At 44.8% G+C, this 12,027-nt stretch overlaps 1 protein-coding gene across 1 annotated transcript in view; it reads left to right on the top strand.

The window, feature by feature from the left end:
* The window catches only part of FBN1 (fibrillin 1), a 160,386-nt gene extending 152,959 nt beyond the window's left edge, over nucleotides 1-7,427 (top strand). Inside the window, exons 64-66 of the mRNA XM_082488735.1 lie at nucleotides 2,260-2,491; nucleotides 3,518-3,692; nucleotides 6,150-7,427. Coding sequence (XP_082344861.1) covers nucleotides 2,260-2,491; nucleotides 3,518-3,692; nucleotides 6,150-6,539 — 797 coding nt within the window. The 3' untranslated portion in view covers nucleotides 6,540-7,427. The remainder of the gene's footprint in view (nucleotides 1-2,259; nucleotides 2,492-3,517; nucleotides 3,693-6,149) is intronic.
* Nucleotides 7,428-12,027: the final 4,600 nt, after the last annotated feature.

Genomic DNA, 12,027 nt, shown 5'->3' with positions numbered 1-12,027 from the left:
CTTTTAATTATGCTTACCAAACCTCCTGACATTTTATGCAGTCTTTGCTGTGACGTTTGCTTGCTTGCGCTCCAGTCCTCTATGCCTGTAACATACAACAGAGCAAGGAATACTAATTAAACTAGCAGATCTTAGGGTTAAATTAGAATTTAATCTGCAGGAGGGTAAAAAAAAAAACAATCCACAACACAAAACCACGAAAACTAAAAAAAAGACACTGCCAAGTCTGGCTGCTGGAGAAGATTGTGGAATCTGAAAAAGTGCAGCTCTTAGTTTTGTGAAACATCTTGGCTGTTCCCAAGTCTTCCTGGGTGGTAGCATTCAGCTAAGTGTATTTCCAAACCAGGTGTACACTGTTATTCCAGCTTTTCTACCCGTTGACTACTGCTTAAATTTTGTACAGGGAATATCAGTTTCAAAATGCACGAGCACTAGCATTTCCCCCACTGAAAGAAAGGCTTCAACCTTCACACCACGAATACTGATCACCAGAAACTTCACCAGGGAAAATTACAGAGAGCCACAACTGGGGAATGACTCAGCTAGCACTTCCACTGTCTTGGACATGGGCCACTCCAGGCAAAAACCCAAAACTGCATGGAAGGAGGCTTGGTTTCCTCCATCCTCATGGCACCTCTCCTTCCTGCTGAAGCTGAGGACGACAGAGCTGTGTGTTGCAAAGCACAGAGCACAGGAGAGCAAGGCTGGTGCCTGGCAGCACGGCTCGTGCAGAGTCTGAGGCTCCCGTAACTGCTTTTTTCCACTTTTCTTCATATTTTTTCTTCCAACAATCACCCAAAATATGCCTAGTGTCCACACTCTTGCCGCTGTGGAGCGAGGTGGAATGAGCGTATCTCCTCTTGGTGCAGTAACTTTCTGTGGCTGAACCGTGTATTTATGATGTTGACATAATTGCTGTGTTAGGTATGACAAACATTAAAACATTGCTCAAAGTTAAGGGCAAAACTCCTACAGGCTTCAGCGACACAGAATTCAGCCGCAGGTTTTAGTATCTTGTGGTCTCCACATGTTCACATTGTAATGTCTGTAACTGTATATGCTTAAGATACTCATCTTGATCTCCTGGGTGTACCACAGGGGAAGAATCCGTGTAATAGGTTTTTCCGTGACAATTCCTTCATATTCCTTGGCAATCCCAGCTCTGCAAACAGTTTGTGTCTTTTTTAGCTTATTTAATGAAGTGTTCAGGGACTTTTGATGTTGCTGCAACACATATTTAGATAATCACTGAAGAATGCTTTGGTTCCTCCCATGTCTTGTGCTGTGTGTGACTGCATCTCCTGCCCGGGCAATTCTGTAGTGCACCATGCTGTAAATCAGGCTGCAAGAGGCAAAGGCATTGCTTTTAAACAAAGAACAAACGGCCACATTGTTTGGAAAAAGACAATAGTGCTCTGAATTAGTACTTAGTCTCCTGTAACCTGGATACTTAAGTCAGAGATGCTGCTCAGTGTTTTACATTTTATCCATACAGTGTTCAGATGGCATTTCTTACGCGTGTGCACACACACGCAGTGCACGTATGCAGTTGCTTTATCACAGAAAAAGGGGAACAATAGCATTCAGAATGTTTCAAAGCAATTTGCCACATCAGCCAAAAAAAAAAATCAGACCAAAAAAGTAGCCATTTAGAGTAAACAAGCCTGAACTGACCTCAAACTCCTACAGTGCCGCACTTGGGAAGTTTGGAAAAGGGCTGGCTCAGAATGTGGCAGTCTTTTGTATCTACAGCTGCTTTTATTTTCACTTTACTACTTGTTCCTGTACCTTACCTGTACCTCACCTGTACCTCATATTTAAATGTGAGCGTGTAGGGAGGGATTTTCAGTGCCTGGAAAAAGTGTCAGAGCTTGGTTCCTTACTCTTTTCCCTTTAATGTTGAATAGCATTATGAACATGGGATTACTGGACCAGATTGTTGGCTGTTCAAAGTTTTATTCTTCTCAGATGTTTCTGGAATGAAAAAAAAAGTTGCCTCCTCTGATTCTCTGCTCTCCAGAGCATGAGCTGACGTGGCATGACACATCTTCTATAGAGTAGCCCAAACATTGCTCTGTTGTATGGTTGTAGTCATCTCCTAGCGACTGCTGCCCTAGCCAAGGGTGAGGCCAAGCCCTGTTCTCCACTCCTGTCCATCTGATGTGGCAGCATGTCTGCAACAGCCAAGCAGGACCTTCCTGAAGGGGTAGGTTTGACTACATCTGAGAGTTAATGTGGTGTGTTCTGCTTCTTTTCCAGATGAGAATGAATGTCTCAGTGCACACATTTGTGGAGGAGCATCGTGCCACAATACTTTGGGAAGCTATAAATGTATGTGCCCTACCGGATTTCAGTATGAGCAGTTTAGTGGAGGTTGCCAAGATATCAATGAATGCGGTTCTGCACAAGCCCCATGCAGTTATGGTTGTTCAAATACTGAAGGTGGCTACGTCTGTGGATGTCCACCTGGTTACTTCAGAATAGGACAAGGGTAAGGGATTCTTATTTTCAACTAACAGACATAAGGGGACACAATCTGCTCCTTTCTCTGTCGCGTGGAGCAGCAGAACTGGGGGGACTGTCACCAATGAAAGAGGGATAGGATTGTGGAGGTGCTTGAGTTGGATGCAGCTGCTGATTTTGGAGATGAAGGAGGGGAAAGGTAACCAAGGGAAGGGAACGACGTGGTGTTAATGCTTAATGAAAGTTGGTCAGGGCTACCAGGTTCAATCGTCTCTTTTAAGCTGCTGCTTTCACCTCTCTCCTGCGCGCCCCAGCAGCTAGCCAGCTCCTCTCAGCTTCCCGCTTAGGAGCTCACACCCCTCACTGTGATTTGTGGTGTGTCACTTGTCTCCTTCAAAAAAAAAAAAGTAACACCCCCTGCTAGCTCCAAAACCAAATTACATTATACAAGTGGCTTCACTCACTGGTTGGAAAAAAATTCTCCGTGCTCTTATGTTCTTGTATGTTCCATATTCTTATGTGTTCCAAATGAATCATTTTTTGAATAAATGTCTGCTTTATCAAGAAAACCAATTTTCACTTGCCCCAGTGGGAGTGTTAGGACTGTGCATCGTGCATGACCAAGTAACTCATATGGAAAGCAGAAAGATGGTGACTTAAATTTTAGAAGTGACTAAAAGCTTTGGAATACATTATGAAAGACCTCACTTTTCAGATTTTTCAGCAGTTTCTGAAAATTGGCCTCTCTTAATGTGTTCCAGGTTGGATAACAGAAATTACTAACAACTTCTCAGAGCTTAAGCCTGTGTCTTTAAAACTATTAAATATTGGCAGGTCTCTCTCAGGCAAAGCCTTGTAGAGCCAGGTTCTTGAAATCAGAGGTAGCTGCACTGTGATTCAGTGAGAATTTTGCCTGTTGACTTCAGCAGAAATTTTTCCTAGGAAATGAGTGCAACTAATGGCTTTATTATTTGTATTCACAGTCCCCCAAATTCAGCTTTTTGATAAGATCTGTCTCTCACTGGAATTAATTTGTAATTTCTTCCTTCCTCAGACACTGTGTTTCTGGAGTGGGGCTAGGCAAAGGTCAAGGACAAGAGCTTTCACTCAGTGGAGAAGTAGATGACAACTCCCTCTCTCCAGAAGCTTGTTATGAATGTAAAATCAATGGCTATCCCAAGAGAGGAAGGAAGCGCAGAAGCACTAATGAAACTGCAAATGAAGCAAAGGTAATCGACCCTTTTGGGGGGAAAGGGTTTGTGGTTGTCTTGTGAAAGCCAGTCTCAGAAGGAGGTGTGCCAAGAGACAATCCCACACGAGAAACGTACACCCCAAACAAACTAGACCAAAGAGTTGGTTTGGGATGTCAGGTAGTCTGGGGGGGGCTTTCTGAAGTTGTTCACTGGCATTAGGCAAAGATCATCCTCTGAAGCCCCTGCATAACTTAATATCTGTGTCGCATCAAACACTAAAATAAATGCCCATCCAGCTGTCTAGAGAACAGTCCTCTCACCGGCAAAGCAGGCTCTTGGTGTCAGAGGACAGCATGTATGTAAAATGTTTGTGTGGCCTTGTGGCCAGAAAGGCGGGACGAGTTGGTCGGGGTGGATGTGGACCCTGCCAAGCAGCACTGTGCTGCGTGTCTGGGGCTGGAGCCCTGTCCAAAGCAAACACAGAGCTCTGAACACTCACCTGGGGGGAAGTTCAGGGCTGCAGCCCTTCCTGGGGCTTGTCTGGGCCCTTGCAGTCAGTCACCCAGGTTGCCGTCCTGGGGCCGAGGCAGCCAGTGAGGCCACGCACAGTGCTTGCCACTGGCCCAGCCAGCAGAACAGGAGGCAAAACTTCATTTGTCATTGCTAGGAAGTTGCTGGGGACGGAGGCAGGTTTCCATTTGCCTCCGAGGAGGTAGTTGTATCAGTGTAATGCTTATCATGTATTGTGGTGCTCACACACACAACTCCACTTCTTCCTAGCTGTTGTCATTGGCTTATTTTTATTAACCAAATATTGATAAGTCATTTCAGCACTTATATTTCCATGAAAACTAGTCTGCTGTGTGACAAGTTTTGTCTTTATGCAAAGGATGGGCATCCGTTTTCACTCATTCTCGGGGGAAATATTTTCCTATAGTTCCTAGCAAACATTTCTCAAAAAAGCATTAAAGTAAATCCTTCACCACACTCCCCCTGCTGGGGTTTGTTCTGAACGGATCACAACAGTGAGACACGTGGTTGTAATTCTTTTTGTTCTTCAGCTGGGCTTCCAGAACCACACCTCCCAGTATGAGTGCAGAAGTCATGGTAGAAGCATAATCTTGTAACGTGTAGTGTTACTGTAGTTTCTCTTGCGCAAAATTCAGACTCCTTCCATTACCTGGGGAATCCTACTTTGGCTTAGTTCAATTTCTTGGAAGGTAAAGTCAGAATTGCCTGATCTGGTCATCCATTCCAATCTCCAGCACAAGTCACTGGATTTAAAACTTATTGTTCGCATTAATTATATACAGACTTCAGTAAACTCTAAACAGCTCATAGAAGTGTCACCGAGTCCACAGTCTTTTGTTTCTCACTTCTTCATGCAGTCTAAGATGACAGTGATGGTGCAGGTGAAGGGATCTGCCCTGACCTGGCCAGAGAAGCAGCAGGTCATGGCAGGTCTCGAGACCGTGCAAGTACTTGTCATTCAGCTGAAAGTACGTGTCTGGTTTTTCAAATGTGTGTGTTGCATTCTAAATATAACCCAGAGCCACTGGACACTCTTGTAAAATGTTGCCACACCATCACTATCCTGGGCTAAATGTCACGGCTACTCTCTGCTCATGTGTATGTGCCGAAGAGCTTGCTTTTCCACTCACAACTGCAGGGGATTTGGGAGCCTATTAGCTGTTTCCATTAAGTGCTCAGCTAATATGGGAAGACAGGAGTGTGCTTTTGCACAGAAGAGTGTGGACATTTGATTTTGGGCAGACTGGGTTCATAAACTGTATTTCTACAGTGTGTTTCAGTACTGTCTGTGATTTGCGCTGGATTTGTCTCAGAGGTGATGTAGAGCTTCCCTTGCTTTCCAAATGAAAATGTTACAGCCAATGTGCTGTCTGAAATGTTGTTATTCTGCTGCTGCAGCATGACTCGTGCACAGGGGACTCAGGGGGAGCCCAGTTACCATCACTCAGAGGCGGGGGGTGATGCTGCTTTTCTGGCACCCCGCTGCACCCGTGCACCGCCCCGGCTCCACACCTAAACAAGGCAAACCTTGCAAAGCAGAAAACTTCCACCTAAATGATGTGCCTCCTCCACAGACCCTATTCTCTTCTGCACATCTTTGTTCACGTTAGCTTGTGGTTCCACTGACAGAGAGGAGGCATGTGCCTTTGCTGCTGTCCTTGCAGGAGACCGGTCACGGACTCCAAGCACGGAGGGGCTTTGTTTGTCAGGCAGCGGGACACATGCGCAAACTTCCAGTGCGTGCTCAGGCTCCTGTTACCCATGCAGGGACAGGGACAAAGACCATACTTTACTGTGATAAGTCCTAGGCCCATAGTAGTGGATTTGACAGATGATATTACAGAACATCCTTTTAAAACTTATTTAATTAATAACGAATGAGCTGGGTAAGAAATACATACACATAGGCGCATGTGAAATGCTCTCTGACAAAGCCAACTAACATTGTTTGTCCTTGTGCAGGATCAGCAAGAGCTGGAGCCGCCGATCAGTCTTGCCAGCTGGGATATTGAGAAAGCAGCAGTCTTCTCCATCAACATCTCGGATCTCAGTAACAAAGATCGCATCCTGGAACTGCTTCCTGCCCTCACAACACTGACAAACCATAACCGATATTTAATTGACTCCGGAAATGAAGACGGTTTCTTTAGAATCAATAAGAAGGACGGGATAAGTTACCTTCATTTCACAAAGAAGAAGCCAGTGCCTGGAAATTATTCATTACAAATCAGTAGTATTCCCCTCTATAAAAAGAAGGAACTTAACCAGCTTGAAGAGAAACATGACAAAGACTACCTCAGTGGTGAGCTGGGAGATAACCTGAAAATGAAAATTCAGATATTGCTTCATTAATTCATCAACCAAAGACCAAATAATTAAACCAAAGATAGATAGGTAGGACTGAATATTCCTCCCAATCAGATTCTTCATATCATAGGTACAGTCTTACATGAGTACATTTGTATGAACGAGCACTATTCTATTATTACATAAACAAGGTACAGGATGAATACCCTAGCTCAAAACAACCACTTTCTCAGGCTTTTAAGTGTAGCTGAGCTACCTTGATATGTTGAATCTTGAAAAACGGGACTTTTATCATTGGAAGTTGGCCACTGATGCTGAGACACGTCATCAATTCAGCAGAGGTACAAGAATGTGCTTTCAACTGATGGACAGCTCTATTTTTGTAATTCTTAAACTTCGCTTCTCCAACTACAACTTACTAGGTCAGCCATTTATGATATCCATTTGGTGCTAGTAAATTTTCAACCTAGATTTATAAATGCACTGTAATATTTACACAACTTAGAAGCCAAAATTGCCATTATTCAGTCTAAATACTTCAATCAACCAAAGTTAGCTCAGTAGTTTATCTCAGTTATGCCTATAATACATTACATGTAAATTAAGTGTGTGTATACTGTAATCATGCTATTTTTATCAATGAAGCATTTGTAAACTAGATTAATAATACCCTTAATGTGAGGGTTTGTAATGGTGCTTATAAGACCAACTACTTGTTAACTGTATACACAAACCTGATGATAAAGTTTCTGTGACTTGCCAAAATGCACTGAGGTCAGTAGGGACCATTAAACATTCTCAAAAGTCAGATGACAATCAGTGCCATCTTACATCATGACATTATGTAACGTGTCAAGAGTACCCATAGTCATTCATATCAAGAAGGGTTCAATGTCATAAATGTCACAATAAAACAGTTTTTTTTTTAGTTTATTCTGTGGCCTTGTGTTCTTGCTAGAAGTGTGATAAGCTGTATTCTGATGTTTCAGGCATTGTCGGTAGGGTTGGTTGTATATCTGTGTGCACAGGTGATTTCTCCCTGAAGGTGTGCTGCTGCCATTTGTTCATTCTTCATGCAAAGGAAGAACAGAAGAAATACAGAAACCTTCACAAATCTAAACAGCAGCGGACCTCTGTCAGATTATTGTGTGGCTCCAGAAAGCAAGTTAGAACACTTCCAGTGACTTGACCTGAATACTCCTGTCAATAAGTAACTTCAGTAGCCAAAGCATGCAGAAGTGGATGTTAAATCATTATACAGAAAACACATTTAATTAATTTGAAAAGTCTTGTTTGCTAAAGCTGCCTTGACTTATGATATTCCATTCTTTGACCCCCACTTCAACAGCTATTGTCAAATAGTCTAAGACTGATAACAAAGGGATAATCCAATACCAAAAGCCATCACGAGCTGTAGCTGGGTTTTACTATCAAATGAATTATTCAATGATGTGGTGGCTCTTGTATACGCAAGTGCCACGGTGTATCTTTTAGCAGCAGCAGAACATTGTACTGAGGTGTGATGCTATAAAATCTGGAAGAAAAAATAAAGCAAGCTGTGTTGCTGAAGCTGCTGATTGGACAGCACTGTAGTTGATAGAAGGAACGTATACTGAGCTTTAATACTTTGGAAAGGAAATGTACTGTAATAATTTGCCCCAAATTGTATTATGTTCTGTAATTAGATTTCAGCTCTCTGATTTCTTCTGCATAACAAATATAACTATATAAAATGGAGCTTGTGCACAGGGTCACTTTGATATGTTTAATAGACCATGTCTGGATTTTATTTATTAGTGTGCCAAAATGTTGAACAGTGTATTTTTTCCACATGTTGTGTAACTATGGCAAAATATAATCTGAGCTTTACAGTTGTAAATGGCACTCTGATTTCAGCAGGTTGGGAGTGCTTTTTAATGCCAGTGGCAGTGTGCAAGATCATATGGTTCATAGTTCAGTGTACGGTTTAAATACTTTCTCTCCAGCCCTTAAACACCGAGAGGAACTGAGAAGAATGGTTTCAAAAAGCCCTGTCCGGACTCTGTCCAGTGGAGTTGGTTTAGCTTGTAAGCTGCTGTGTAACACCTTATCATGCCAAAGGTTCCTTGACTGTTTTCCAGCAGCCCCAGTGTTGCCTGCACAGTTCTGCAAATCACCGTTGTTATGCTGCAGAAACAAGAAATCTTGACAGTATCTCTTTTAGTGATTCAGAAATGGAAAGCCCCGTCATGCTGTACAGATCTGCACACAAAAATCCATTTTCTTGTGCAGTTATGCATTTGTCTCTTTGCAGCAGTGCTCTTTAACTGGTGTGTCATTTCTGCCTGTCAGTTTTAGTTGCTGTATGTGTACAATTATTTACATTAGTTTGAATTTCTACAGTTTCCTTAGAATGTCAGTGAAGCACAAAGGTTGCATAATAATATTGCACAAGACCTGCAATTAAAAAGTGGTTTGTAACCTACAGTGCGGTTTAAAATAATTTCCTGTGTTCGATTTGATGGTGGGATCCCAGAATGACTCTAAGCACTAGACAGATGGAAGTAAAGGCCTTTCTGAGTGTGTATCCTTTTGCAATTAAAAGATATTTTTCAAATTCAAGGTAATGGCGAAATCTTTAATTATTTGAAAGAACACTGTGGCTTCCCTCTGTTGCGATCGTGCGTATGACTTGGCATAGATACATGCATGAATATAAATATAATTTTGGGGTTCACAGAGCTTAACAGAGATGGCTTGTTACTGTACATATCGAATCATTCTCTTGTTGTGTGTTGTAACAGTATCTTGTAAACTTGACAGCTGACGTGTATTTTGGCAGAACATGACTGTTTCCACAGTCTCCCTTTTAAGCTGACTTTCAAAGGACCCGAAGTGTTTGCTTTCTTACAGCAGGTCCCAAAGAGTCTCACTCAGGTTTTCTCTAAGATAAATATGCTACGCTGTGATTCAAGTTCAGCTTTGTGCTTTGGGAGAGCTAATCTGGTCAAGACTTCTCAGCATGGACAGGCCCGAGCTCTCCAGAGAGCAAGATGTCGTGACTGTTGCGGAACAGCTGCCTACGCCTTCCTGGGGCCAAGCTTGGGCACCGATGGTCTCTGCCGGCAGCACCACGACAGGTAAGTGTGGGACAAGGCAGCTGCATCAAACCCACTGCTCCAGGCCACGCTGGGGGTTGGTGCTGACATTGCAAAAGCCGCCTCACCACTTGTAAAAATCGACACTTGCTGTGAAGGAATTTTTAGGATTCCCCCCCTTGAACTGATGCTGTACTTGAACCATTAAAGCCTCACAGTACTCTTCCCCATCTGATGGCTTCTGCCAAAATGAGCAAAGTTAACAGCTTGCATTGTGTTGCAGTGCTGCTACTTCCTGAGGAGGCACCAGTCAAGGAGACAGCTTCTCTTCTTTCAGTTACACTGCTGTGACAAGAAAATCCTGTATTTTCAGTTTTAGAGGGGAGGCCAGAGTTCAGCAGTTGAGGAGGCCGACGCTGCCTGTGAAGCTGCAGGAGCTGTGTATCCCTCTCGGTGTCCCCAGCTGCCCCACACCAGGTAGGACAGGAGCTAACGGGACACACCAGCTTCCCAAAGCTGGGACGTCTGGACCCAGGATCTTGCCTACTTCACCCTCTCCCCAGAGCAAGTGTTTAAGCTTTTTCGCTTTGGTTGGCTTCATGCTTGCAGGAGAGGCCAGCAGCTAAGGTCAAGATATGATGCACAGCAGGTTAATCCAGAAAATCCAGGTTGGCAGTGTACTGCCGGAGTATTTGCCCAGAGTAAGCCCTCTTATTATCACAATCTTGGCAGAATAACGCTCAGCTAAAACTCCTGTGTTCAGAAAATCCCAGAGCTTCTAGTTGTTGCCTGTGGCTTGAGCGTGTTGGATGCCTGCAGAGACCCATGCAGCCCCTGTGTGAGCTCCTGTGGTTACGCGTCAGTGTGGAGGGGCTCTGCATGCAAACTGCGGGTTGGCGGCATCACATTAACCTGCAGGATTACACTGTTTCTGGATGCTGCAAAAACTTAAGACAGGGTGAGCAGACAGCTGTAAGTTGGGGCAAAATACGCTATCACACCAATGAAAATGCAAATGATTGCAGAGGTTGCAGTAGTAGCAAGAGGGAAAGAAAAGGGGAGGAAGGATAATGCTGCAGTTGTTCAGTGACCCAAAACGCCCCAACACACACGGCTTCTGCTTTACTCGCAGATGCTGGTCCTGCACCAGCCCTAGTGCCTTGCACTTCTGGGCTGTCACTCGCAGGTCCCCGTGCAGGCGCTGCAGCGGCCAGCGGCTGTCGCCGCAGAGGGGGATGCACCACCACTGCTTTCAGAGCAGGCAGAGGCACTGCTGGTGCCAGGAAGGAGGTGGTCAGCGACAGGATTCTGTGGTGCTGCTGCATTCAGTGAGTGCATCGCCAAGGTCCTTGGTGCCCCTGGAGAGACTTTGAGGGCAACGCCTGGTCCCTGTGGAGTGGGCTGTGTGCTTTGGCTTGCCTGAAAATGAGACCATCTTCCTGTGCAGCAAAAACCTTGAAGATGCTGATGACTTGAGTGCTGACAAATTCCAACAATCTACTTCTGCTGTCCTAAAAACTTGCCAAATATTTCACACCCTCATAACAAATGCTTTTGAGGAATATCACACCCAAGCCAGCTCCTCGGTTATGAGCTTCCCATTGAGTTCAGCAGAGAAACCTTGAGGCCAGAGTCACCAAAGTGTTGGTTTTTTTTTTCATTTCAGGCTCTCCTTTCTATTTCTAACATGGACCTGCATGGCACAGTGATGGCAGGAAGCAGCTGTGGAGGTCGGAGCTGCCCGGGCAGCGGGAGCGTGCTGGCAAAGCTGGGCTGCAGTCCCGTGTTGGTGCCAGCCAGTCCAGTGTGTGCCATTGCTGCTTGTTAGTGTACAGCTGAGTCCTCAACTGGTTTAGACACACTCTCGTATGTGTGTGTAGAAATGCATGTGGCTTTTTTCTGAAGAGTCTAGACAGATAACTGTATCTTCAGTGCTTCCAGGCTAAAGTCACACTGTGCTAAACCTTTGCTAAGTACCCAGGAAGGGCTGCTTCTCCTTCCCTCCCTTCCCTTGCCCCGCCTCAGCTCTCACATCTGCAGGTTTGTTTGTTTATGAGCTTCTCTATGGCTCCCAGGGCTGTAGGATGCAAGTGCCTCGCAGACAGGCGTGTTGAGCCTTGCTACACCCTTGTGAGGTTGGGATGTGTTTGTCATCCTCATTTTACAGGGCAGGAACCAAGAACCAGATGTCTTGGTTTGAGAGAGCCCACAGGCAATGGCCGTTCTGCTGGGAGCAGCCCTGAAGTACTGAGGTGTCCCTGGAGAGAAGGACAAGGAGCCACATGGGCTCATCAGCCGTGATGGCCCCAGCAGGCACAAAGCTGTGGGAACTGCCCGTCTGGACTAAAACATGTCCCAGATGGAGCCTGGCAGAGCCCCAGCCGCTCACCACACTCTTCAGAAAGCTGGGGACATGGCCCCATGCTCTAGCATGCATCACCCAGGGTGGCTGTCCC

The sequence above is a fragment of the Vanellus vanellus genome (genome assembly GCF_965231255.1).
Source record: "Vanellus vanellus genome assembly, chromosome: 11".
Taxonomy (NCBI): Eukaryota; Metazoa; Chordata; class Aves; order Charadriiformes; family Charadriidae; genus Vanellus; species Vanellus vanellus.
The sequence above is the reverse complement of the archived record's forward strand: the minus strand, read 5'-3'. Positions and strand labels throughout refer to the sequence as shown.